General features: G+C 50.4%; 2 protein-coding genes across 78 annotated transcripts in view; one reads left to right on the top strand and one right to left on the bottom strand.

Annotated features, from left to right (window-relative positions):
* PRPF40B (pre-mRNA processing factor 40B) overlaps positions 1 to 24,539 on the top strand; it is a 78,618-nt gene extending 54,079 nt beyond the window's left edge. For 4 of the 49 annotated variants that reach the window (XM_035256895.3, XM_078336760.1, XM_078336762.1 and 1 more), the window contains 25 exons: positions 1,894 to 1,991; positions 10,634 to 10,777; positions 11,082 to 11,147; positions 11,943 to 11,970; positions 12,204 to 12,229; positions 12,372 to 12,482; positions 12,785 to 12,905; positions 12,991 to 13,015; positions 13,240 to 13,446; positions 13,678 to 13,807; positions 13,890 to 13,954; positions 14,459 to 14,623; positions 14,723 to 14,831; positions 15,193 to 15,343; positions 16,352 to 16,485; positions 17,099 to 17,213; positions 17,362 to 17,453; positions 21,760 to 21,876; positions 22,088 to 22,225; positions 22,432 to 22,527; positions 22,780 to 22,869; positions 23,074 to 23,248; positions 23,572 to 23,633; positions 23,742 to 23,885; positions 23,982 to 24,539. In XM_035256895.3, coding sequence (XP_035112786.1) covers positions 10,634 to 10,777; positions 11,082 to 11,147; positions 11,943 to 11,970; positions 12,204 to 12,229; positions 12,372 to 12,482; positions 12,785 to 12,905; positions 12,991 to 13,015; positions 13,240 to 13,446; positions 13,678 to 13,807; positions 13,890 to 13,954; positions 14,459 to 14,623; positions 14,723 to 14,831; positions 15,193 to 15,343; positions 16,352 to 16,485; positions 17,099 to 17,213; positions 17,362 to 17,453; positions 21,760 to 21,876; positions 22,088 to 22,225; positions 22,432 to 22,527; positions 22,780 to 22,869; positions 23,074 to 23,248; positions 23,572 to 23,633; positions 23,742 to 23,885; positions 23,982 to 24,074 — 2,604 coding nt within the window. In that variant the 5' untranslated portion in view covers positions 1,894 to 1,991 and the 3' untranslated portion in view covers positions 24,075 to 24,539. Of the gene's footprint in view, positions 1 to 1,893; positions 2,263 to 2,763; positions 3,042 to 9,456; positions 9,538 to 9,764; positions 9,777 to 10,633; positions 10,778 to 11,081; positions 11,148 to 11,942; positions 11,971 to 12,203; positions 12,230 to 12,371; positions 12,483 to 12,784; positions 12,906 to 12,990; positions 13,016 to 13,239; positions 13,447 to 13,677; positions 13,808 to 13,889; positions 13,955 to 14,458; positions 14,624 to 14,722; positions 14,832 to 15,192; positions 15,344 to 16,351; positions 16,486 to 17,098; positions 17,214 to 17,361; positions 17,454 to 21,759; positions 21,877 to 22,087; positions 22,226 to 22,414; positions 22,528 to 22,779; positions 22,870 to 23,073; positions 23,249 to 23,571; positions 23,634 to 23,741; positions 23,886 to 23,981 lie in introns of those variants that run through there. The other 45 variants (XM_078336753.1, XM_078336751.1, XM_078336754.1 and 42 more) reach the window with 40 other exon arrangements.
* A 267-nt stretch (positions 24,540 to 24,806) lies between these two features.
* Positions 24,807 to 26,140, bottom strand: part of FMNL3 (formin like 3) — a 63,578-nt gene continuing 62,244 nt past the window's right edge. For all 29 annotated transcript variants that reach the window (XM_078336720.1, XM_078336721.1, XM_035256867.3 and 26 more), the window contains one exon: positions 24,807 to 25,746. Coding sequence is in view for 10 of the 29 variants with exons in the window: in XM_078336721.1 (XP_078192847.1) it covers positions 25,658 to 25,746 (89 nt within the window). In the remaining 19 variants the exon portion in view is untranslated. The remainder of the gene's footprint in view (positions 25,747 to 26,140) is intronic.

Below are 26,140 nucleotides of genomic sequence, written 5' to 3'. Positions count from 1 at the left end.
AAAAACAAAACAAAGCAAACCAGTGAGGCAAAGAACATGCCCAGGAGAATGAGAAAAGAGATGCCAGGTTGTCAGATGTGCAGCAAGGTTAGGGGCTGAACAGTCAGATTGGAGAAGGGAGAAGGTCAGCCGTCTCCAGCAGTGACGTCTTCAAGATTAAATGGAGAGAATTCTCTGCTATATCTAGATGATCTGAGGGGAGATGTAAGCAACTGAGGGAAGAATTTGAGGTAGATTTTGAGAGAAAAACATAGAAAATAAATGAGTTAAAAAAATAAGATTATTAATTCCAGGAAAACTAAAAATTTGTGTAGGAAAAAATGCAATGCCTCTCTGGGGAGGACAGACCTAAAGAAGAAGCTGGGCAGGGAACTCCCGGGTCCCAGGTATTCACAATATGGTCTATTCCTGGGCAAGTGGGCTTTGCATGGGCAAATCCCCTTGGACCCCTCACCCTGGGGAGGGCTGCAGCTGGAGGAGGGCCGGGAAGTGAAGGTAAATGCCAGAAGAAACAGTTAAAGGAGGTCGAAACGCCTGCAGAGAGGGGAAGACAATGGGGGCAGGCAGGGCTCTGCTGTTTGTCTTAATAAATCTGGTACAATTATTTGTTTTTGTTTCTTTGTTTGAGGTGGAGTCTCACTCTGTAGCCCAGGCTGGAGTGCAGTAGCCGGATCTTGGCTCACTGTAACCTCTGTTTCCCGGGTTCAAGCGATTCTTCTGCCTCAGCACCCCCCCCCCAAGCAACTGGGACTACAGATGCCTGTCACCACACCCGGCTAATTTTTGTATTTTTAGTAGATATGGGGGTTTCACCATATTGGCCAGGCTGGTCTCAAACTCCTGACCTTAGGTGATCTGCCTGCCTCGGCCTCCCAAAGTCCTGGGAGTGACCACCGCAGGCGTGAGGCCATTGCAGGCGTGAGCCACCGTGCGGGGCCAATTATTTGATTCTTTATGTGTGTACATGTTCTAAGAGATATTTCACTGAAGAAAAGAAAAACAGTACAAAAAATAAAAATGCAATTCGTAAAAGTTCATGGAATCTCTGTGCCACTTCTGCCATACTTAGAGATCTCAATAATAGTGTGAAAATCGCCCCAGCTGTGCAGGCGTCGCAGCAGCTCCCGGGGGAAGGTGGGAGCAGTCGGAAGGTGGCGAGGGTCCTTCCCCCTTCCCCTGCCCGCTCACCCCCTCTGTTTCCACCTCTCGCCGCAGCTCCTGCTGCGGGTTACGCGCCGGTTCCCCACCCACCCGCCAACAACAACAACAACAACAACAACAACAACAAAAACCAAAAACCAATTTGGAAAACACAGGAACCAGCCTGGGCAGTGCAGGGAGACCTTGTCTCCAAAAAATTACAAAATTAGCTGGGCTTGGTGGCACACGCATGTAGCCCCAGCTACTCGGAGGGGGAGGAAGGAGAACCGGTTGAGACCAGGAGGCTGAGGATGCAGTGAGCCGTGATTGTACCACTGCACTCCAGTCTGGGTGACAGATCAATACATTGCCTCAAATAAAAAGGAAAGAAGGCCGGGCGCTGTGGCTCACGCCTGGAATTCCAGTACTTACGGATCACGAGGTCAGGAGTTTGAGACCAGCCTGGCCAATATAGTAAAACCCCCCGTCTCTACTAAAATACTAAATTAACCGGAGGCTGAGGCAGGAGAATCGCTTGAATGCGGAAGGTGGAAGTTGCAGTGAGCTGAGATCGTGCCATTGCACTCTAGGCTGGGCTACAGGGCGAGACCGTCTCAAAAGAAAAGAGGGGAAAAAAATCCGCAAAACTAGGCTTTCACTTGAGGTCATGTGGATATCGTTGTGATTAAACCACAAAGCAGTTTCTCTCTATAGCAGCCCACAAGGGTGAATCCCACTTCCTTTTCCTCCCAGGTGTCACCTCTAACTCGGGACTACTTCGTGTCAGGGGTTTTTCTACCTCTCCCGAGTTCTTTGGATCTCAGAACGGAACCACGTGAGTCCTGGCTCAGGTGAGGGGGGAATGAAGGGAACAGGAAGTGCCTTTTGCAGGGCTATGCAGGCCGGCGGTCAGCGCCTTTCGGCACCCGAGTTCGTGGGGCCGGTCATTCAACGCAGATCTCCAAGTTACGGTTTCCTCAGCCGCACAGCACAGCAAGTACCTCGCATTTTTAACTTCTGTAAAAGAGTGGGCCCTGCTTTCATGAGTTCAGCGCTCGGTGGGAGCCAGATCCCAAAAGTGAACTTCAGGGTTACGCGAGAAGCACGTGTACGCCCTACAAGGTGAGGAATTTCGGGGATTTGTCTGCTGTTTTTTTCAAGTTGCTGTATGCCCAGTGCCTGAGAGTCCCTGCCATCTCACAGGTGCTCAACAAATAGTTCTTGAGTTAATTATCTTAAAAGTACTGTAAGAGAATTAAATTCGCTGTGCAGCGCAAAAGCACCCTACACACGGCGTGAACGCTTGGGCTCCTGTAGCGCCAGAGTCCGTGAAGCTAGGACCCCGGCAGCCGGGAGCGGCAGACTCTCGACCGTCAGTCAGAGGAGGGAGCGGACGCGCCCCGCCCCCCGGGGGGCGGACCCGGGACCCGGCGGCGCGGAGGCGGGGCCTGGTTCTCCGCGCCGGAGGGGCGGGGCCGGGCCCGAACACACCGGGCCGGTGGGGGCCCCGCTTGCCGGCGGGAGCCACGGGAGCCCCGGCCACGAAGGGGTGCGACCCCCGCCGGCCCCGCCCTCCCGGCTGCGGCCCGGCCAATCAGAGCGGCTCTTACTGGCGGGTGGGCTGAGCCGGCCCAGCTGCTCGGAGGCTCTGGCATGGTAACATTCCCCGCGCCGGGGTGGAGGGGCCGGGGCGGTCCCACAGCGCCCCCTGCGGCCCAGGCCGGGGCCGAGGGGGCGGGGTGGCCACCGGGGGTAGCTGGGACCCCAGGGAGGGCGAGGGGGCCAGGGTGAGGGAAGAGAGGCCGCGAGGGGTAATGGGGGCGGGGACTGGGGGCGAAGGGGAGGGGGAGGCCATGATGGAGCCTGGCCGGGGGCGAAAGGGGCGAGAGTGGCGGGACGGGGTAAGGAGTGGAAAGGGGAGAAGTGGGGGTGGGTTCGCGGAGAAAGATCGGGAAGGGAGAGAGAGGGCAGAGATGAGGGGGCCGCGGGACTTGGGGACAGGTGGGGACCAGTTTCCCCTCCTGGGATATTTGGCGTGCGACATGCCCCTCCCCCAGCCCCAGCGCCCATTCTCTTTGGAAGCCTGGGTGCTCTCAGACCACTTGGGGACTCCTTGCTTCACCTCCCCGCATTCGCAAGAGCTTGTCTCCAGAGGCGAAAAGGGGACTTCTGAGGAAAGAGGCTCCCAGCCCTGGCTGGGCCACCAACAAACTGTAACGACTCTGTGTGACCTTGGGCAAGTCACTACCTTTCTTTGGGCCTCAGATTTCCCATCGATATTTTTAAAAAAGGAACTGCATGAAAATTAAATTCCAAATCTCTTCCAGGGTCTAAATGAAGGGTTTTTTGAGGAGGAAGTTTAGGAGAATGAGTTTGGTAGGGAAGCAAAGGAAAGAAGGATGAAGATGGAGGCGAGGCCTTGGGCTGGGACTGGAGAAATCCCCACGAGTGTTGGGGGATGGTGGACAGACTGCCAGGCTGGGGCGGGCTAGCCGTATCCTTTTAGAGGGATGGAAGCACTCTGAGGAGGAGGTTGAGACCTAACTCCTCAATGATGGAGAACAAAAGTAGCATTCGCCTCTTCAGAGGGAGAGTGATGAGATGGCAGGATCAGAAAGAAGCAACAGGAAGATAATTTCTAGTAAGGCAGATCTTTGGGGAGCAAGAGGAAGAGTAGGACTGGTCCAAGAAAGTTGGAAACTAGGGTGGTCTTTGAAAGGGAGGCAGGACAGGTGCTGTTTGGGGCAGCTGAAGAAAAGGGCCACAGATAGATCACGGGAAACCAGCTGGTCTCTCAGCTTTTTTTTTTTGATGATGGCTACCCCTTTCTGAGAGATGTGCCTCCCAGCCTTGGTCTTCCAACGCATATCCCTTCAGGGAGTAGGAGTGAGTCAGACCAAGCAGACCTTGGGAACACTTGGCTCCTTGAGGATTTCTGGATTGTATAAGGAGTGGGGTTAAAAAAAAAAAAAAAAAAGAAATGTATCTGAATGTAAGAAGTATCATCTGTGGCACCATCATCCTTGCTGGGAGGCAGCTTTGTGAACTGGTTGAAAGCACAGGCTTTGGGGTTAAACTGCTTGGATTCCAAACCTGCGTCTCCCATTTAATCTCTTGGAAACTTGGACAAGTTACTTAATCTGTGAACCTCAGTTTCTTTGTCTGTAAAGTAGGAATAATAAACTCTAAGATGGTTGCCAGGATTAAATGAGTGTTTGGCACAGTATCTGGCTCGTAATAAGTGTTCAGTAAATATTAGCTATTAGATGTTATCATTTCCTCTATTCTTTTCCTTCTGCCTCTCTGTTCTTGTTCTTTTCTCCTTTTGTTCTTCTGAGTGCTCAGTTCTGAGACGCTCCTTAGATGTACAGAGACTCAGAACCGATTGCATCTTTGGTGGTGGGAAAGGGGTGGCCCCTCACTGGCCCAGGTGAACATGATGATCAGATGATCAAGTGTCTCTTCATCATCTCTCAGCCCACAAATGTATTTTTATTCCAAGGAAGACACAGGATCTGCTTCTCTTTCAGCACCCATTTCTGTATGCTTCCTTCTCACTACTTATTTCTTCATATTCTCACCCAGAAATGAAATAAGACTCAAAGTTTTATGGCATTGCAGCAGGTAGGAGAGGGGCAGGGGTGTTTCAGGAAAGCAGGGATGCAACACGGGAAGCTCAGGGAAGGAAAGGCTTTGGAAGTTCCATAGTAGTTTATGTTTATTCCATTGTTCTGTCCTCTGTGGGAAACTGTCCAGAACAGGCCAGTGTCTGAATCCTGGCTAGAGGTCTTCATCCCAAGTTAAAGATGACTGTATACAGTTACCTTTATTAGGTTTTCCCATGCCATCATTTTATTCCAGTTTCCTTTCTCCAAGCCACAAAGACCTCTGCCAAGCTACCTCTCTCTGTCACAGCCTATATGCAAAGAATTTATACAGATGTACATATGCATGTGTATACACTGTTTTCAAAATGCATTTTAGGATATTCCAGTATGCAAAAGTCTAATAAGGTTAGAGATGAGACTGCATTTTATCACAGCACTTTGGGAGCAGGGCCCTGATTAAACGCTTGGGGGAGGTATAAAAGGAGAAAACTCAATCCCTGAATGTAGGGAAAGCCCCACATGAGTGGGAGACAGGCAGTCCCACATTAAACACCCGGCAAACATTCACAGAGTAGCATGTCACTCTGCAAAGTAGTGCATCATTTATACTGAAGGGACACAGGTAGGAGTGTGTGTATGTGTGTGGGATAGTCATAAGGGTAACCTGAAGGAGGTGAATATAGATCATCTTGAACAATGCATGAGACTGTAGAATAAAAGAAATGTGTTTCACCTGAGGGTAATCTAACAATTCTGTGCAAAGAGGAGGAGGGAAGCCTTCACTGCGAGGCTTTGACTGTTAAATGAGAGATTTTGTAGGGTAGGCAATCAGGAACCCCATAAGTTCTCAAGAAAATGTTGGGTAGTTGGTGATTTAACCACTTAGGTTGCAGGGGATATGCTAGATTGCAAATAGACTTGCTTCCTGTGGTAGGAGCTTTGCTTTTAAGGGAGGAGGGCCAGAGGGCAGATTGGATCCAATCCTGGTACTGTCTCTAACCAGCTGTGGCCTCTTGGACAGATTATTCCCTGAAAAAGGGGGATGCATTGGGTGGCTGCCAAGGTCTCCTCCAATTCTGACATTCTGTGTTCCCTGAATAACTACTAGGCCTAACTTACTAGTGGCCCCTACTGTTTTGTACAACTTGCAAAGACCATTTAGTCATTAAGTTAACAAACATTTATTAGTACCTACTTTGTACCCATAGAAGGTGGTAAGGAAAACAATGGAAACTGGATATCAGGTGGGCAAAAACAGATGAATTCCCTGCCCTTCAGTGTTTTCAGTCTAATAGGGGCCACAGATATTATATTTTATTAATTCTGAGACTCATATTGGAACATTTGTCAAGCCAGAATGCTTCTTAAAATTGATGGGATATTATAATTTAATTGGCAGCATTTATTCTTTATTCATGCCAAACAATAATAATATAATCAGGATTATACAAATAACTAAAATTCTAATGGATAATTGCTGCAGGAGAAGGTACATGGTGTTGTACAAACATAAAAGAGGGCTCTGGCTTTCAGGGAGTTGGGAAAGACTTTCCTGAAGAAATGATCGGTGGATGTGAAGTGTATGCAGGCAAGATGTGTAGCGTTGGCAGGGCCAGCCCAGTTTTCTCAGGCAAAGGTGGCCTGAGGTGGCAGAGCTGAGAGAAGATGAGTAGGGTTTGAGCCCAGACTCAGGAGCTCAGCGTGGGGAGGCTGGCAAGGTAGCTGGGTAGCAGACCCTCTCATAGCCTCACTGGGCAGGGGGTTTACTGTTTATCCTAAGACCAGGGGGAAGCCTTTGAAGAGCTTGTTATGGCTGCAGATTGGAGTGGATGTGGGGAAAATGGTTGGGAGGCCATTGCAATTAGATGGAAAAAGATGGTGGCTTGTACAAGATGGGTGGTGGAAAAGGAAATGGAGAGAAATGGATAGATTCAAGAAATCTTGAGGTAAAGTTAACAGGACTTGGTGATTTATTGGCAAGGAAGAGGGAGTTGTGGAGAGTGACTCATAGGTTTCCATTTAGACAGTTGAATGGATGGTGTGGTGCCAGTCTCTGAGACGGGTTCCCCTGGAGCCTGGTAGGACCCAAAGATGGTTATCTGGGAGGTTAGAGAGACCCTTGAGGCAGTTTGAGATGGGGAAAGTGTGACACAGAAAATTGTATTTCTTCCTGTATTGATTAGTTTCTGACTTCCCATGCTGAGGAGAGTGTTAGGGGCAAGAACAGGTCTGAATGCAGATCTAAAGCAGTTGAACACTTAGAAAAGGTGAGTCATGTTGGAGTAGTTTAGCTCATACCCTTTTCTTCTTAGGATGAGAGGAAGGACAGATTTTTTTTTTTTTTTTTTTTTTTGGGAGACAGAATCTCACTCTGTCACTCAGGCTGGAGTACGAATGGTGCAATCTCAGCTCAGTGCAACGTCTGCCTCCCAGGTTCAAGCAATTCTTGTGCCTCAGCCTCCCCAGTAGCTGAGACTACAGGCGTGCACCACCACACCTGGCTAATTTTTATATTTTTAGTAGAGACAAAGTTTCACCATATTGGCCAGGCTGGTCTCAAACTCCTGACCTCAGGTGTTCCACCCACCTCAGCCTCCCAAAGTGCTAGGATTACAGGCATGAGCCACTGCACCAGGCCAGAAACAGATATTTTAAAGGTAGACATGAGAAGGCATTTTTTAAAATTTTAGTATTTTTTTTTTTATATTTTTTTAAGACAGGGTTTCACCATGTTGGTCAGGCTGGTCTTGAACTCCCGACCTCAGGTGATCCTGCCGCCTTGGCCTCCAAAGTGCTTGGATTACAGGCATGAGCCACCACGCCTGGCCGAGAAGGCATTTTTAAATGTTGAACATTCTCAGCATAGGGGAAATTGGCAGCAGTGAGGTGGCTTCTCTTCAGCCAGATACCACCTTTCCCTAGAGTTCCTCCCCATCACCCCCTAACTTTCAGGCAATGAGGCAGAAGGGCTGGGCCCTTTAGCTGCGTCTCCAAGCCTTGGTTCACTTACAGTGAGTTTGGGGTGTTTTTTTTTTGGTTTGTTTTTTTGAATGGGCAATATAGTCATATGGCTGCGTATTCAAAAGATACAAAAAGGCATACAGGGAAAAGTCTCCCCTTTACCTCTGTCCTTCTCTACCATTTTTTTTTTGTGTCATCTTTTGTCTCTGATTTTTTATACAAATGATCAAAATTTGCTGCACCTAGCTTTTTTTCCCACTTGTTAATGTATCTTAGAGATCATATTGAGACAATAAGCTTCTCCATTCTTGTTTATAACTGTATGGTATTGCATTTTATGTGTGTATATAATTTCATAGCTCCTTACTGGTGAAGATTTAGGCTGATTCCAATCTTCTGTTTTTACAAATAATACTGAAATGAAAACCTTAGATATACAGCATTTTGGCCATGTGGGGCTAGACCTATAAAATGAATTTTTAGAATTAGAAGGTTCTCTATAGAGATCTGTTCCTTCATTTGTTCTTCATTTATTTAGTATTTGCTGAATACCTATTATGTGCCAGACACTGTGGTAGGTACCAGGAATCCAGCTTCTAACAAGTCAGATATGATCCCTGTCTTCATGGAATTTTTTTTTTTTTGAGACAGAATCTCGCTCTGTCATCCAGGTTGGAGTTCAGTAACGTGATCTTGGCTCACTGCAATCTCTGCCTCCCGGGTTCAAGCGATTCTTCTGCCTCAGCCTCCCAAGCAGCTGGGACTACAGGCATGCACCACCATGCCCAGCTAATTTTTGTATTTTTAGTAGAGATGGAGTTTCACCATGTTGGTCAGGCTGGTCTTAAAATGCCAACCTCAGGTGATCTGCCCGCCTCGGCCTCCCAAAGTGCTGGGATTACAGGTGTGAGCCACTGTGCCCGGCCCATGCATGTTATTACACTCTTGTTGGGGGAAACATATCCAGGCAAACATAATAATTGCAAAATTATATGCATGAGGAAACTAAAAAGGGGATCAGATAGAGAAATAAGGAAGGAACTACTTTACATAGAGTTAGGAAGTAGTAAGTGATACTTAAGCTGAGAACTAAAGGTTGGGGTGCAGACAGGAGGGCCACCAAAAAGGGGATGAAGGTAGAGCCAAAGAGATGAAGTTAGTAACTGGAAGTGGAAGACATCAAAGAAAGCAGGTGGCTAAGGATGAGGTCACTTAGGGGAGGAATCTGGTCTTGAAGAGATGAGAATTAGGGAGACAAGCATTTTAAAGGACTAGCAACTATTTGTGTTGAGAGAGTTTTGGATTGAATCTCTGTAACTGGGCTAATTAACGTAGGGGAACTAGAAAAGAGGCAACACCCTCCCTGGATACTTTGGGAATAAAAGAGACCTCTAACTTAATTTGAAAGAGGCACATCCTTGCCCACAGGCAGAATGGATTAGAAGGCTTGGATAGAGCCATACTGTGCCTGTAGTGAAGTCTCTTCCATGTTTTTTGTTGCTTTGGCAAAATGGAAACTTTCAAAATAAAGATGACGTTAAAGGGGCTCAGCCAGCTGGCTCTGAGCTGGCATAAGAGAGAGCAAACCTACCAAGGGCACAGAGCTTGGGGTGGGCAGGAAATCGGGCTTGAAGACCCTCCTTCTGAACTTTGTGCTCCTTTTTCATCCTCATCATTTCTGCTTCCCTCCTGCAAAAAGCCCACCTCTGCCCATCCTGGGTCCTATGACTTTTCTCTCCCTCAACAGTCGGTTCCCGATTCTGGTCCCCGGCCCCCAGCAGCGCCTGCCCCCTTCCCACCGGGGCCCCCCATGATGCCACCACCCTTCGTAAGTTTTATGTCTTTCCCTGGGCTTGGCTTTTCCAGCCTGCACCCCCGACTCCCCAGCCCCTAGCCACTGCTTCATCACCAGCACAGTTTTTGTGTAATGCCCCTTTTGCTGCCCTTGGAAGAGGGATGGTTTTACTTGGGCATTGGGGTGGGAAGAACTGTTGTGACAGCTCTCAGTACATAACATTGACAATTCCCCCTTTGTCTTTTTGACCTTAGGACACACGGGGGCTGGAGGTAGGAGAAGTGGAAGGGAAAGGACCCCATTAATGTGAGGGCAGGGTGGAACTCTCTGTCTCTTTCACTACTCCTTACCTATGCTCTTTAAATATGCCACAGAATTCGGGCTGGATTGGTATTGGTGGTTATGAGTTGGAGACAAAGGGATGGGAGGCAGGGGGCTGGGGTATTTGGGTACCTGGATACATGGCTTCTGCCCCTTCATCTGAGAGGCCTCTTTTGGGGAGAATTGCTGAAGAGGTGGAGCCTTCCAGTCTCAGTCTGGTGCTGTTAAATTTCCCTTCTCCCTTTCCTTTCCCATTTTAATTAAGAAGCTGTTGAGCTGGGCGTGGTGGCTCACGCCTGTAATCCCAGCACTTTGGGAGGCTGAGGCGGGCGGATCATGAGGTCAAGAGATCGAGACCGTCCTGGCCAGTATGGTGAAACCCTGTCTCTACTAAAAATACAAAAATTAGCCGGGCGTGGTGGCACTCGCCTGTAGTCCCAGCTACGCGGGAGGCGGAGGCGGAAGGATCACTTGAACCTGGGAGGTGGAGGTTTCAGTGGTGAGCTGAGACTGGGTCACTGCACTCCAGCCTGGCGACAGCAAGACTCTGTCTCAGAAAAAAAAAAAAAAAAAAAAGATGTGTGCTCGCCTGTTAGACCCCAGTTATCAGTCTTTCTCAGTGGTGAAGCGGGAGGCAGTTTCAGGCCTTGTGCTTCTCAAACTAAAGCCTTGGAATTGCCTCAGAGCCAAGGTGGAGAGTCGGGGAGGGAGGCTGTGGAAGGAGGTGGATATTTCCTGACAGGTCCTCTCTGCCTCTGACAAAGCAATATCTTCCCTGCTCAGTATCTTTTCCTTTCCTCATTTCCAGATGCCCCCTCCAGGGATCCCCCCACCCTTTCCTCCAATGGGGCTACCCCCCTTGAGTCAGAGACCACCAGCCATCCCCCCAATGCCACCTGGCATCCTGCCTCCAATGCTTCCACCAATGGGGGCGCCACCACCACTCACACAGGTAATCGCTCCTCCCCTGGGGTCTCAGAAAACCCTGTCAGTTTAACTGGGGGTGGAGATAAGAGTGAGCACCTGGGCCTCAGAAACTGGGGAAGGAAAGGAGCTTTGGGCCAGACTCATGTGGATTTGTCTGCTGAGACAACTCTCAGGCAAAGTGAGAGACCAGAATCTGGGGATTGCCTGAGGAAGTGCCCAAGTGAGGGTCGTAGCTCCAGTGAGGTCTCTTAGGACCCTTTGAGGTACCCTGTCCCTTCTGTGCCAGCCCTTACCTTGGTGGTTGATTTCTGTCTTCTTTGTATCCATAGATACCAGGAATGGTTCCTCCGATGATGCCAGGAATGCTGATGCCAGCAGTGCCCGTCACTGCAGCGGTAAGCACTGGGGACCAGCAGGTAGCAGGCTCTGCTCTGCAGTCCCGTGAGTCTGACTTGAAATACAGGGATATGACCTCCATTCTTTCCCTCTTCTCATCGCATCCACCCAGGTCCCCAGCAGCACTCCTCACACTCGAATCCTCCTTGCCAGCCGGGCGTGGTGGCTCACGCCTGTAATCCAAGCACTTTGGAGGCCAAGGCGGGCAAATCACCTGAGGTCGGGAGTTCAAGACCAGCCTGACCAACATGGTGAAACCCCGTCTTAAAAAAAAAAAAAAGCAAATCCTCCTTGCCAGCCGTGTACTTAGCTCTTCTAGTTTCCCACTCATCCCAAAGGCATATACATTCTCTTGTTACTCTCATGCCATGTCCAGTTCCCTTAAGGAGCACTCTTATCCTCACAGAGCCACACACTGTGGACACATGAATACAGTTCTTCACATCCTCTTTGTTCCCAGAAGAGTCAGTAGCACCTGGGGATCTTGCTGTGCCTTGTTATGCTATTGCTGAGTGTAGCAGAGTCTGGGTAGGATATAGAATTTGGCATCTACTGTGAAGGAATGAACCAAATACTCTCACTTGAGAAGAATGAAGAATGGAGCTGCTATGTGATTCTCCCCTGGATCCTAGAGCCATGGCCCTGAAGGGTGGGGGAAGCCTGTTAGGGAGCAGAGATCTCTAGCAGCAGGACACATGGATTCTGGCCTGGCCTGCTTCTCCATCCCCCATGGCCTGGGTCCTGGGGGCCACTGGGCTTGGCCCCAACCCTTCCCCCTCCTCTTTCTTCGGCAGACGGCTCCGGGTGCGGACACCGCCAGCTGTGAGTCTTCTGGGGGCCTGCTCCCCCCAGGCTCGGAGGTTGGGGGGCATAGGGGAGAGGGGACCATGGACTGGAGCCACCCTGGATCATGCCTGTTGGGATGCCAAGGAGCCTGGGATACTGATGGGACCAGGGGAATATTTACTGGGGATGGAATAAGGGAGGAATAAGGGGATAAGATGGAGGTTGGGGCAAGGACTTAGTATGTATCCTGTGGCTTTTTTTTTTTCTAGCTGCTGTAACTGGGACAGGTCCTCCGGTGAGTTCTTCTAGCTCAGGGGCCTCTGGGAGAAAGCCTGAGAGTGGGGGACTGATGGTTAAATCTTTGGGGTAAGGAGAGGCTTTGGAAAAGGGGCCTTGACCACCATTCTGTGCCCCTCCCCTCCCCCCCCCGCCGCCAGAGGGCCCTATGGAGTGAGCATGTGGCCCCAGATGGGCGCATCTACTACTACAATGCTGACGACAAGCAGTCCGTGTGGGAGAAGCCCAGCGTGCTCAAGTCCAAGGCAGAGGTCCTGAGCTGGGCTTTCTGGCCCTTCCTTTCAGCTGCCCTGACCCTTCCAAGTCCTTGGCCTTCCTTTAGTCTCTAACCATACTCATGATGGTTCCTCTGATCCCAAGGTCCCTGACCACTCCCCACCCTCCCTGGAAATATCTCCATAGGATCTCAAGAAGTCCACCTTCCCCAGTTTGAGCCAGGCCAGGTGGTAACTAAAGGCTCCTGTGTCTTCTACTCACTGGGTTCCCTTAGCTCCGCTGACTGGCTGGAGAGCATGCCCAGCCCACTGATGGCTCCTAACCCATCCTCTTGCAGCTGCTCCTGTCGCAATGTCCCTGGAAAGAGTACAAGTCAGACACAGGGAAACCTTACTACTATAACAATCAGAGTAAAGAGTCTCGCTGGACCCGGCCCAAGGATATGGATGACCTGGAGGGTGAGATGTCCTAGGGGTAGGCCAGGTTAGGAGTTCTGGGGGTTCCCTATTGCCCCTGTGACTTTGTTGTCTTTTCCCTTTGCAGTTCTAGTCAAGCAAGAGGCTGCAGGGTGAGTGACTTGCTCACCTATGGATTTATACTTGGGGCCCCTGGGGTGTGGGAGTAGACTGTCTTGCCATGATCTCTACAGTGTGGGAGGAAGATCCAGCTCTGTCTCCTTGTGGAGTCATCTCCTCTGGCCCCAGTGCTTCCCAGGACAGAGAGACCAGCCAGCACCTGAACTCCTCCATTCCGGCTCTCGTCCTGGACACTGCCCTTCTGGCTCATCTGCAGGAAACAGCAGCAGCAGCTGCCACAGACACTTCAACCACAGCCGCCTCAGCCACAGCCTGACCCCCCACCTGTACCTCCAGGCCCCACCCCAGTGCCCACAGGCCTCCTGGAACCTGAGCCAGGTGGGAGTGAAGATTGTGATATGTCAGAGGCTACCCAGCCCCTGGAACAGGGGTTCCTGCAGCAGCTGGAGGAGGGCCCCAGTAGGTGAGGACTGCCCCTCATGGCATTCCCAATGTTAGCCTCAGGCTTCCAGCCTGGTTCAACCCTTGCCCTCTGCTGGGCCTCTCAGGAAGGGTTTGAAGATCTGAATGTGACCTCTGAAAGGCAGAGAAAGGCTGCCCTAGGGAACAAGGAGGGATACATTGCCAAGAGTTCAGGGCACTGAAAGCTATGAGGGCTGGGAGACCCTGTGGCTGAGTCCCCTGTGCCCTCCAGTTCTGCTGTACAGCATCAGCCACCACAGCAGGAGGAGGAGGAATCAAAGCCAGAACCAGAGAGGTCTGGCCTCAGTTGGAGCAACCGGGAGAAGGCAAAGCAGGCATTCAAGGAACTGCTGAGGGACAAGGTGCTGGAGTGGGGCTCCCAGGGAAGGTTTGGAGGGGGCTGGAGTGGGGCAGCCCCCATGACTCCCACCTGCTTCATTCTAGGCTGTCCCTTCCAATGCCTCATGGGAACAGGCCATGAAGATGGTGGTCACTGACCCCCGTTACAGGTATGCCTGGGCAGAGGGATCCAGGCCCTGTTCATGAGAGCAGCTATGCTAGAGACTCCCTAAGAAACCCCAGTTCAGTGTTCAGCTCTAAGGGAACCAGAGTCATGACAGTGATAGATTGGGTTAGGGTACAAGGGGAAGAAGAGCTGGAGGGCTTCCAGGAGAAAGAAGGGAAAGGTATCTGACATGACACATTCAATAAATGCTTGTTGAAATGAGTCAAACTGAATTGAATTAACTGAGGAATGAGGGTGCTGGCTAGCGAAGAAGTCTGACAGTGACTTGAGAATCCCAAAGTAAATGGGCCCAGCATTAGTAGTGCCTTGGAGCTGCATCTCTTCCCCTCACTTTCTGTCACCCCTACTTTTCTGGGAATGGTGTTCAGATCCCAGACATCTGTGCCCTTGGAACCCCTGCAGTGTCCCATGACCCTCCTTTGTGGGCTGTGCAAGGTTGTTCAGGCTGACTTCTCTATCCCTACTCCATTCCTACCCTCTATCCCAGTGCCTTGCCCAAACTCAGTGAGAAAAAGCAGGCATTCAATGCCTACAAGGCGCAGCGGGAGAAGGAGGAGAAGGAGGAGGCCCGGCTAAGGGCCAAGGAGGCCAAGCAGACCCTGCAGCATTTCCTGGAGCAGCATGAACGCATGACCTCCACCACCCGCTACCGGTCAGGGGGCCAGGCTGGGCTGGGGCTTGGGAACCCTGAGAACACAAAGGTCCAGGGTCTCTGTTTTGTCTACCTACTCACAACCCATATGCTCCACAGGCGGGCAGAACAGACCTTTGGGGAGCTGGAGGTCTGGGCTGTGGTCCCTGAGAGGGATCGAAAAGAGGTTTATGATGATGTCCTCTTCTTCCTGGCCAAGAAGGAGAAGGTAATGTTTACTGGGCAGGATCCTTCAGCCTATCTCATCCTAGACTTTACTTGTCTTTGCTTTGTTATGGACCCTAGCCATTTACCTCTCCACTTCCCCAGTGTCCCAGCTCCTTATTTTAAAGCTGGTATGGCACTTGCACATCCCATTTCTGCTCTGGGCCTATAGTCCTGGGTGTGGCAGGGAGGAGGAGTCTCAGATGGGTCTGTAACCTGTACTCCCCTTCCCTGAGACATGAAAGTCTTGAGTATGGCCTTCTTCCTAGGGTTCCCTAGCTACCTTTCTGCAGGTCCTCCTCTGCCCAGGCCTACTTGGGTAGCTCTGGCCTGCCCTACCTCACCCTGATCCTTTGGCTCCCCAGGAACAGGCCAAGCAGCTCCGGCGCCGCAACATCCAGGCCCTAAAGAGCATCCTGGATGGGATGAGTAGTGTCAACTTCCAAACCACGTGGTCCCAGGCCCAGCAGTACCTCATGGATAATCCCAGTTTTGCTCAGGACCATCAGCTGCAGAGTAAGCCTGGGCTTCCAATCCTACCTGTCGCTTTCCTTACTGGACCGGGGACCCCCAAAGTATGCCTCACACCACTCCCCTGTACCTCCTGCCCTCATGGATACCCTAGGAGTACCCAACACTCACTCAGTTCTTGTACCTGTCTAGACTCTGGGGATCCCAGAATGCTTCAGGACACTCCTCCCTCTGGGGTCCACTGTTGGCCTAGACATTGTGTATCCTTGGAGGAAGAGCTCTGGGATAGAAATCATAAGTCCTAGAGATGTCAATGATTATGATTTTAACTCATGTGAATATGGTTTTGTTTGTTTTGTTTTGAGACTGAGTCTCACTGTCACCCAGGCTGTGGCATGATCTCGGCTCACTGCAACCTCTGCCTTTTGGGTTCAAGCAATTCTCTGCCTCAGCCTCCTGATTAGCTAGGATTACAGGTGCCTGCCACCACGCCCAGCTAATTTTTTTGTATTTTTAGTAGAGACGGGGTTTCACCATCTTGGCTAGGCCTGTCTTGAACTCCTGACCTCTCGTGATCTACATACCTTGGCCTCCCAAAGTGCTGGGATTATAGGCATGAGCCACCATACCTGGTGAATATGGTCTTATAGCACTACAGGCCTTAACTGGACACATGTTACAATAGACTGTTGTTGGCCTATAATCACCAATGATACTAAAATTCACTTTCTTATATAGCATCAAAGCCTGGTTGATTCCAGTTCCATAAGATGTGAAACCTCAGATCCTAAGACTACTAGTTTCATGTTATGGCTTCTAATAACTGAATTCACAAGAGCTGAATACTTGCTTATTGATTCTTATACAATTAGTGATCGCCCCCCCCCCCCCATTCCAGTGGCTGTTCCCACAGGGCCCTCTCCCGGCCCTTCCCTTACCACCCTGGATATTCCTAGCGCCTGTAGGATAGCATTGTTGAGACATTAGGGGTGCTGGGGTCTGAGAGAGTGTCCTGCTGGTACAGTGCCCACTGAACCTCCTGCCTGTCTTTAGACATGGACAAGGAAGATGCACTGATCTGTTTTGAGGAGCACATCCGAGCTTTGGAGAGGGAAGAGGAGGAAGAACGGGAGCGGGCCCGGCTTCGGGAGCGACGCCAGCAACGCAAGAATCGGGAGGCCTTCCAGGTATCTTTGCTGTCCTTTCTAGATCAGAGCTGGGCTCTGCTCTAGACCACAACCTCTTCACCCATTCCCTGCCCCCCTTCAGGTTAGGCTGCCTGTTCTTTCTGTGCCTAGCCCTGTCCAAGCTCCATGAGACCTCGCCCTGCCTGCAGTCTGCTTCTGTACTGTACCCCTCAATTCTGGACTGTGCTCTTCTTGGGAGACTAGATGTATGCACCACCCAAAAACTGCCAGCAGAGAGCACCCTACAGGCACGGCTTGGCAGCTAGGCCATGTTAATTTCCCTTGGGTGGGGCGCCTGACAGGCAGAGTTTATTCCCCCAGCTTGTGGGTGGCTGTGGTAGGGGTTACTACGGGCAAGTTTCTGTTTCTTTGCCTCTCAGGCTGGCTTGTTCATACTTTTTTGTTCTGTCCCTCTGCGTATTTTATATTCTCTCCTTTTGCATTGTTCTCAGCCTTCCATTTGCATCTCTTCACCTCTGCCCCTCTTGCCTATATTTCTTCAATCTGGATTGTCCCTGCCTCTCCCTCTGCCATTCCCTCTATTCCCTCTGATTCTGTGTTTCTGCCTCCCTCCTTGTCTCACGCTCCCTATAACTGGCCTCTCCCTCTTCAGACCTTCCTGGATGAGCTGCATGAGACAGGGCAGCTACACTCTATGTCTACCTGGATGGAGCTGTATCCAGCAGTCAGCACTGATGTCCGCTTTGCCAACATGCTGGGCCAGCCGGGTAAGGCAGCCAGGCTCCCCCTTCTCTGGCCTGGCTTCCTATCCTGCCAGCCTCTCTGCACCCCCTACTCCCTGATCCTGTCCTTGGCACAGCCCCCAGGCCTTGGGAAGCTGCCGCCCGCCAGGCCCCCCTCCCTCCCTCCCTGCAGGCTCCACCCCTCTGGACTTGTTCAAGTTCTATGTGGAGGAGTTGAAGGCACGATTCCATGATGAAAAGAAGATCATTAAGGACATCCTTAAGGTGAGGGAGGCTGGGATTATGGATGGATACAGGATAGGTGCATGGCACACTCCCTGCAGAGGACTCCCTGATAAGTCCTGTTTTGCAGGAGCATTGCAGTTTGGTTCAGCAGATATCTACTGTGATCCTTTACTACTGTGCACTAGGGATACAGTAATGAATACACAGTTTGTTTTTTTTTGAGACGGAGTCACACTCTGTCACCAGGCTGGAGGGCAGAGGTGCGATCTTGGCTCACTGCAACCTCTCTCTCCCAGGTTCAAGCAATTCTTCTGCCTCAGCCTCCCAAGTAGCTGGGACTACAGGCGCACGCCACCACACCAGGCTAATTTTTGTATTTTTAGTAGAGATGGGGTTTCACCATGTTGGCCAGGATGGTCTTGATCTTTTGACCTCATGATCTGCCTGCCTCGGCCTCCCAAGGTGCTGAGATTACAGGTGTGAGCCACCATGCCTGGCCTAGACATGGTCTAATAGGAAGATATACATGAGTACTGTTACACAGAGAGGCAAGTGTTATTACAGAGACAGGAATCTGAAGAACTGACATTTGAACTGCACCTTTAGAAATAAGCAGATGGAAGAGGTTGGAGTATACACAGGGTACTACGGGAGTGAAGGCAAGTGGGTGGAAAGGGCATGCCAGGTCCGAGGAGGAAGAAGCATAGCTAATTATAGACTGGCAGCACACAGATTGTTCTTTGTGGTCTCTACAGTGTTTTCCAAAAAACTGGAATTTGTTGCTAACATTTTAAAATCAGAAAACATCACATAAAAAATCCGAATCTTTAGCTTCTCTTCTCAATATGGATTATCCAGCAACACTGAGCTGGATTTGCAAGGCATTCTGCAGACTCAAACTGAGACAACCACTTTAGAAAGGGCAAGTAATCCATCTTATCATTCCTTAGTGCCTTCTTGATACTGTCACAAGTGTCAGGTGCCATTTACCATCACACATGCCTTATTGCTTTTCTTTACTGGAGAAGAGAAATAGTTCTCAATATTTACATCTATCAAAAGTGGAAAAGTGAGTGATGGACTAAGAGAGCCTTGTGTTCCAAAATGAAGATTCCAAGTGAAGATTCTGTTGCATTTGAGGAGATAATACAATACAGTGGTTAGGAGCAGGACTGGAGGCAGACTGCCTAAGTAAAAGTTTAGTTTAAATGCTTCCTAGTTGTGTGACCTTGGATAGGTCACTTGACCTTTCTGAGCTTGTTTCCTCATCTAAAAAATGGTGCATGTTCCACCAAAGTACACCTAATTACAGAGATTAAATGTTTGAAGTCATGTTTTGCCTTACAGATTCACGTAGGTGTTGCATTTTAACACCATAGTACCTCTCTGTTTAATATAAATTTAATATTTTAAATTACTTACCATTAGGTAAGATGTATCATATTATCGTGAGGTGTATCCGCTCTTTGTCTGGAACCATATGCCCCAGCTTGGAAGTAGAGCCCTGCATGTAAAGTGCCTTGAATGCTAAAATAAGAAATTTGGATTTTTCTCTCGTAAGTAATGAGGAACTGGGGAATGATCAGATTCGATGGTGTCTTGGAAAAGTCAGTGGTGATGGTATATAGTAGCACCTTTCAGTCTAGAGTACATACTTACGTCCTTAGGGAAGGCAGTGGTGGTAGGTAGAGAAGTTCTTGAGACCATAAGATACTAAAACTGATAGTGGTGAGAAATTCAAATAGTCATATTCTTCTGACTCATCCTTAGACCTCTCCTACTGTTGGGGCTACTTGGTACAAAAGTCCAAGAAGCACTAGATGCTAGAAGCTGGGTTAGAGGGATGGAAGAGGTGAGCAGGGAGACCAGTCAGTAGACTGTGCAGGAATCTCGGTAGGAAGTGATCCTAGCCAGGGGCAGTGGGGGGCAGCAGCAGAAGGCAAGCTGTATCGCTCCAGCTGTGCTTCTGAGACTCTGGGTTTCTGTGTATGTGCCTTGAGACAAGCAAGGGTGGGGGGCTGAGTGGGGGGATTTTGTGCTGCTTCCTGTTTTCAAGTGAAGCAGCTTGAATCTTTCTTACACAGAGGTTCTACATAAAATATCTATTTTAATACACTGTTTCTACTGTTAAAAAAAAAAAAAAGTGGGGAGAGTTTAAAACCAGTAGGATAGAGTCACTAATAGAATCAACAGATTACTCTGTGAAATTGAGGGAAAGGAAGGAATCAGAGGTGTCAGGGCAGTGGATGATGGCACCGTTGGTAAGGATAAAGCAAAGAGCAGGGCTGTAGTAAATAGGAATTCCATCTGGGGAATTACTCTTAAATAAAGCAAATATAATATTTTAAAACAGGATAACCCTGTAAAGTAGAAATGCCTTATCCTAGGATAGCTAAATTTTATTGGACAATTAACTTTTAGCCATAGAGTGGCTGGTACTGTTGATAGGCCTGTAGGGGCCTGTCCTCACTGAGTCCTGTCTCACCACACAACCTGAGAAAGCAGCTTTTTAAAGACAGTTCCTTTCCTCTTTGCCCATTTGGATTCCTTCCTATGGCGGGCAGATGAGCCCAGGAGTTCCCTCTTGCCTTCCACAGCCAGGCAGACCATGATGGTGCCTCTTATGCCATAGGGTAACACAGAGAGCCCTGGACACAGATCTGGGTCAGGGAGATCCTTGGAGGGTGCTCACAAGAAATATATTATCTTGACATCTGTTGAATTTGAAGTATCTGAAACATCCAGTCTAGGATGAGTTTGAAAATCGAGCTGAAGGATGAGATCGCTAGGGAGTACATATTGGGTAGGGAAAGAGGACTAAGGGCTGTTCTCAGGAACATGAATATGCAGGAGAGGTAATAAAAGAGGTAGGAGAGGAGGTGACCTGGACAGGGGAGTGTTGAAGGAAATGGTAGAGGCACTGAGGACCAGATGAGTGAGGACCAAGGAGAAGGCCTTGGATTTGTCTAGTAGACATGAGCAACCTTTGGGAGAGTAGTGTCATGAATGAGGCGGCAAGACGGGGAAGCACACGTTTTAGAGTCAGAGAACTCCTGGTTGCTTACTGGCTCTAAGACCTCTATTAGTTCCATGTTTCTGAGCCTATTGGCTCACCTACCTGTAAATCAGGGATAATTCATAGGTAAGGTTGTGAGAATTAAATAACATTTGTAAAGTATCTAATAGATTCTCAATAAATATTTATTACTTTTCCTTTCTGCTGCAATTAAAAAGGTTTTGAAACAAAGGAAAAGAGGAGAGGTAGTTAATGAAGGGGCAAGCAGGGTAGAAAGGCTGTTCCAGGTAAGGTGACACGTCTGCTTGATGGAAGGAGCCAGTGATGAGGGTGACGTGGAGCTTTCAGTTCCCTGAGAATGAATGCTGTGTTGATAAGGACTGGAACAGGATGGAGGAAGTACCCTTGCAAAGCAAGAGGAGCACACCTCTGCCATTAGCAAGAAGGCTAGAGGTCAGAGCTATGTGGAGAGAGAGGAAGGGAATCTGGCCTGTGCTTAACTGACGTGAGAGCCAGATTTTGAACTCTAGTGGCTTCATTTACCACTCACGTCATCTTGGGCCAACTGAGGTCACTTTTCTAAGCCTCTGCTTCACTGGGATGTTGTAAGGCTTAAATGAGAAGCGCAGAGCCTGGCCCATGGAGATGTTTTTAGTACTGATGGGGAGCTGCACACCTGGTGACCCCTATTTCACTCATGGACTAAGTAATCTGGGTGGGTGTGGTGCTTGAAAGCATAGGCTTTGGGGATAAGAGACTCCCAGGGTAGAGTTCTTGCCCCGCCATCTATCAGCTGTGAGACCTTGGGCAAGTGCCCTAGTTTCTCTAAACCTTGGTTTCTCCTGTGTAAAATTAGGATACTAGGACCTATTAAATGTAGAACCAGGAGGATTAAATGAAATAATTTGTGTGAAACACTCATCATGGTACCTGGTACACAGTAAGCACTCCATGGAGGTAAAGGGTAGGGGCCTGCAAATGTTGACTGAGAATGCATGGAACAACTGCTGAGCAGCAGGAGGGCCCAGCTGGGGCTAGAGGTTTAAGCTAAAGGAACAAAGAACTAATTTTGAGAAACTCCTGCTGCATCAGTCAGCAGTTGGGAACATTGAGTCCCTTCAGCTCCATGTGACATCCAAACCATGGGTAGGTATGGAGGCTTGTCAGGTGATGAGGACTTGGACAGCTTGGTTTCTGATGCATATCAGTCCTGCAGGTATCTTCTGGGGGGAAGGGCTTTCTTGACCATCTTGTAGTGTGACCATTCTGCCTGCCAGCTTTGGCCTCAGGCACGTGGTGCCCCTGCCTCATGCATTACTGTGCCCACAGGACCGGGGCTTCTGTGTGGAGGTGAACACGGCCTTTGAGGACTTCGCCCACGTCATAAGCTTTGACAAGAGGGCTGCCGCGCTGGACGCAGGCAACATCAAGCTGACCTTCAATAGTGTGAGGGGCTGGGCAGGGCATGGGACTCAGGTCTCTAATTTATCCCAGTGTCCTTTTCCATTCCTTCTCACTTACTGACTGTATTCCCAATTCAGGGGAAGGTGGTAGAAGCCCAGACCCCAGCTTTCCACCTCCTCTAACATATGCCTGAGTGGGACCCAGCATCCACCCTCCTGGGTGACCCTGCTCCATGTGTCCCTTCTATCTTCAGCTGCTGGAGAAAGCAGAGGCGCGGGAGAGGGAGCGGGAGAAGGAGGAGGCACGCAGGATGCGGCGCAGGGAAGCTGCCTTTCGAAGCATGCTGAGGCAGGCTGTGCCTGCTCTGGAGCTAGGCACTGCCTGGGAAGAGGTCAGGAGCATAGCCTGGCCCCAAACACCCTCAAGCCTGAGGGCAGCGGTGCTTCACCACTGAGGGCCCACCCCAGTCACGTCACAGCCCTGGGCCAGCTCCAGTTCCCTTCCTTTCTCTGCCCCAGCCCTGCCCTGTGCTCATGGCGGTGTCCAGGCCAGGCTGAGTAGGGCCTAATCTGATCGGCAGTGCTCTCCTCGTTCAAGGTCCGTGAGCGTTTTGTGTGTGACTCAGCCTTTGAGCAGATCACCCTGGAGTCGGAGAGGATCCGGCTCTTCCGGGAGTTCCTACAGGTGCTGGAGGTGAGGCAGGCTGCTTGTTCTCTAGATCTGTCCCTGGCCCTTGAACTCCCTAGACCAGTTCAACAGAGACCTCAGTGGCCTCCCTCTTACCCCTAGGGCACTCCTGGCCAAGCAAAGGAAGGGGAGGCCTGAAGGATCCCTGGGATAGGCAGAAGGCTCTAGTCTAAGGGAGGCAAAGCCAGATTTTAGGAGGTAGAGTCCTTCCTGGGACTAAGTTTGATGTTGTCCTCACCCTTCTTCCTCTGCCTCTAGCAGACTGAATGCCAGCACCTCCACACCAAAGGCCGAAAGCACGGCAGGAAAGGCAAGAAGCACCATCACAAGCGTTCCCACTCACCCTCGGTGAGTTAGCTGAAAGAAGGGACGTGGGGTGAAGCTGGGTTGTTTCGGGGAAATAAACACTTCTTGTTTTCCCCCTATATTATCTCCCTTGGAGGGAAATTTGAGGATTCCTTTGGTCCTGGACCCTGCTGTCCCCCCAGTTCCTAGCCAGCTTCTAGAGGGCAGAGAACCTCTGCACTGACACATATCTGCTGATCTGCCCAGGGCTCTGAGTCGGAAGAAGAGGAGCTGCCCCCACCATCTCTCCGGCCACCCAAGCGGAGAAGGCGGAACCCCTCAGAGTCAGGCTCTGAGCCCTCTTCTTCACTTGATTCAGTTGAAAGTGGGGGTGCTGCCCTTGGAGGACGGGGCTCCCCTTCCTCCCACCTTCTTGGAGCAGGTAAGCAGTTGCTATGAGCCTAGAAGCTGGAGAACTGTTGTCCCAGACTGAGGATGTCCTGCCCCTGCAAGCCACTCCCTGCTCCCTACTGGAGCAAGCTCCAGCTCCTTTGAGGGTAGAGTGGATTGGGAGGGCTGCACCTGTGGGAGGAGAAAGACCTTCCTCTACCTGCCCAGGCAAGAACCTGAAGGAAAACTGGACCAACTTAAGACTTCCTCAGAGCACGAGGTCCCTGCCTGTGAAGAATGAACAGAGGGGCTAGAGCAGAGAAAAAGAGCCTGCCTTTGTCCTCTTGGGACTTAGTAGGAATTTTTTATCTCCAGATCATGGCCTTCGGAAAGCCAAGAAACCAAAAAAGAAAACTAAGAAGAGAAGGCACAAGTCGGTGAGTGAAGGAACTTCTATTTAAGCCCCTGCTATTTTGTGAGCTCTGTTCTACTGCCTCCTGGGCTATCCACAGGAACTGAGGGTGGTGGGCTCTGGACTCTTACAGAATAGTCCTGAGAGTGAGACAGACCCCGAGGAGAAAGCTGGCAAGGAGAGCGATGAGAAAGAACAAGAACAGGACAAGGACAGGGAGCTCCGGCAGGCAGAGCTCCCTAACCGTTCCCCAGGCTTTGGAATCAAGAAGGAGAAGGTGAGGGGCAGAGACCCCAGGCCAGAGTAAGCATGCTGGCCGAGCTCCCAAGGCTCTCAGTAGAGCTAAGGGTGAGTGGTGCCTTTGCTCCAACAGACAGGCTGGGACACGTCGGAAAGTGAGCTGAGTGAGGGTGAGCTGGAGAGGCGGCGGCGGACACTCCTACAGCAGCTTGATGATCACCAGTGACCCAATGAGCTGCTCTCTGCCTCGGGTCTGTGTGAGGCTGTGGCTCCTGGGCCACCCTCACCATCTGCCTCAGACTTCTTCCTTAGTCTGGTCTGTGTCCACTTTTTCTAAAGTAACCCCACCCCCAGCACACGACCGTTGGCACCTCTCAAGGTTGCTTTTGGTGTTCAAGGGTCCCCTACTCCCCGGACTAGTGCAGTCCTTGCCCTCAGCCCCAGACCAGAGATGGGTGGTATATGCCATGTGGGGTGGGTGATGCCAGTAGATAAAGTGTGAGAGAAGGGGTCTCCAGGAAAGAGTGACAGGCTGGTGGACACAGCCTGGGTGGCAGAGGGCAGGGTCTTCACCCTCTAGCATCAATGCCTGCTCCTGCCTGTCCTGAGGCTCTACCACTTCTTCCTCCACCCAGGACCTAATGTATGTGTGTTTTGTTTTTGTTTTTTAAATAACAATATTTATAACATGGCCAGTGACTCTTCTCCATGTGCTGCTAGGGCAGGCTGGGGACTGGTCACATGCCCAGCAGAGGGCACTAGTGTCTCATGGCAGGCCTGCTTCCCTTTGTGTGGCTAGAGCCCATCAGGCTGGTTCTCCTTTCCCCAGATTTCTGACCTCATCTCCTCTGAAATAGATGTAGTGCCCCAAAGATTTCATTTCTTTCCCCATGGCCCAGGTCAGGCTAAATGGCCACCCTAGCCCTGTAAGCTAAGCAAGAGGAGACAGACTCAGGCCTGGTGCTTCAAGCCTTTGTTGAGGGGAGGGAAAGTCTGGGGTTTATGTACAAGAGGAAAGGGAGGTTGAACATGTACAAAAAAAATGGGCCCCCACATTCCCTTCTAGAGGCAGAGGAGAAACAGGAAGCAGAGCAAATAGCTAAGACCACCATGCTCCCTGTCCCCTGCCAAAAAAAAAAAACGTAGCTGAAGAAAGAAGGTAAAGGGTTGGCATACCCCTTCTCCAGCCATCTGCAGAAAGGGATTGGTGCAAAGAAAACCTCTGTTCTTCTGCCCACCTTGACAAGGAAAAGTGTGAGCCTAGAATGAAATGGGCAGAAAAATAAGGGCAGTGAGCCTGACATCTCTCTTCTTACTCTTATCACTAGGGCACAGCTGGCAGAGGGCCTTGCTCCTGGTAAGAGATGAACTGAGACTGACAAGAGTCCCAGGGCTCTGTAAGCCTAGATACATCTAGACCAGAGCCGCCCATGGGCCTGCAAAAAAGAAAGGGGGAAAAAAAGACAGTTGTTCTCTCCTGTCAGCACTCTTGGCTTTAGTGGAAGAGAGATCTACGTGCCCTGTATAGGCTAAAGCTGGAAGTGGTATTTCTCAGCCCTGGGCTGACCCTTGGTGACCCTTCAGGAAATGAAGTCAAAGATCTTGGGAGCAAAGTGCAGTACTGGAGGCACCAGAGACCTACAGACCTAGTGCCCATAGTGGCACAAGTAGAAAGATCCAGCCTCAGGAGCTGGGGTGGACAGGGTTGAGAGCGGCATAGTCCTCTCCTGGGCCCTTGGCCAATTCCAGGTCCACTGGTTGGATTTGTAGGACTCTAAACGCTGAAGTGCTTCTGCCTCCAAGAGGGTCTCAGTGGGGGCCTGGAGCCCGAGGGGGGCCACTGGGCAGCGCAGCACTCCTGGCTTGGTGGCGAACAACAATAGGCTGGCAGTGGAGGCCTGTGGGGGAAGACAGAGACCTGTGAACAGGAAGGGAGGCTAAGCCAGGACAGTGCCCTGAAGGGCAGCCTCACAGATAAACCTCCACATGGGAGGAGCCAACGGTGAGGCAGATAAAGGGGAGGCGTGAGGGGTAGTTGGGGAGATTGCTGGGCTTTGCATTTCAGAGGATCAGGTCAGGGTGATTGGAGGCCACTGGGCAGTAGAGAGTAGACATTCAGAAAGAGCCAGAAGCTAGGAAAAGATCCCAGGCTGACTGGATGTCAGGAAACAGATCAAGGGACATCTGATAGCTCCTGGTCAGAAGCTACTGCCAGAGCTCTTAAGAGAACCCTAGGGAAAGGTTCCTTAGGCCCAGGAATGGACCCTCAACCTCAGCCTCAAAGATCAGAAT

Source organism: Callithrix jacchus, chromosome 9 (genome assembly GCF_049354715.1).
Source record: "Callithrix jacchus isolate 240 chromosome 9, calJac240_pri, whole genome shotgun sequence".
Taxonomy (NCBI): Eukaryota; Metazoa; Chordata; class Mammalia; order Primates; family Cebidae; genus Callithrix; species Callithrix jacchus.
The sequence above is the reverse complement of the archived record's forward strand: the minus strand, read 5'-3'. Positions and strand labels throughout refer to the sequence as shown.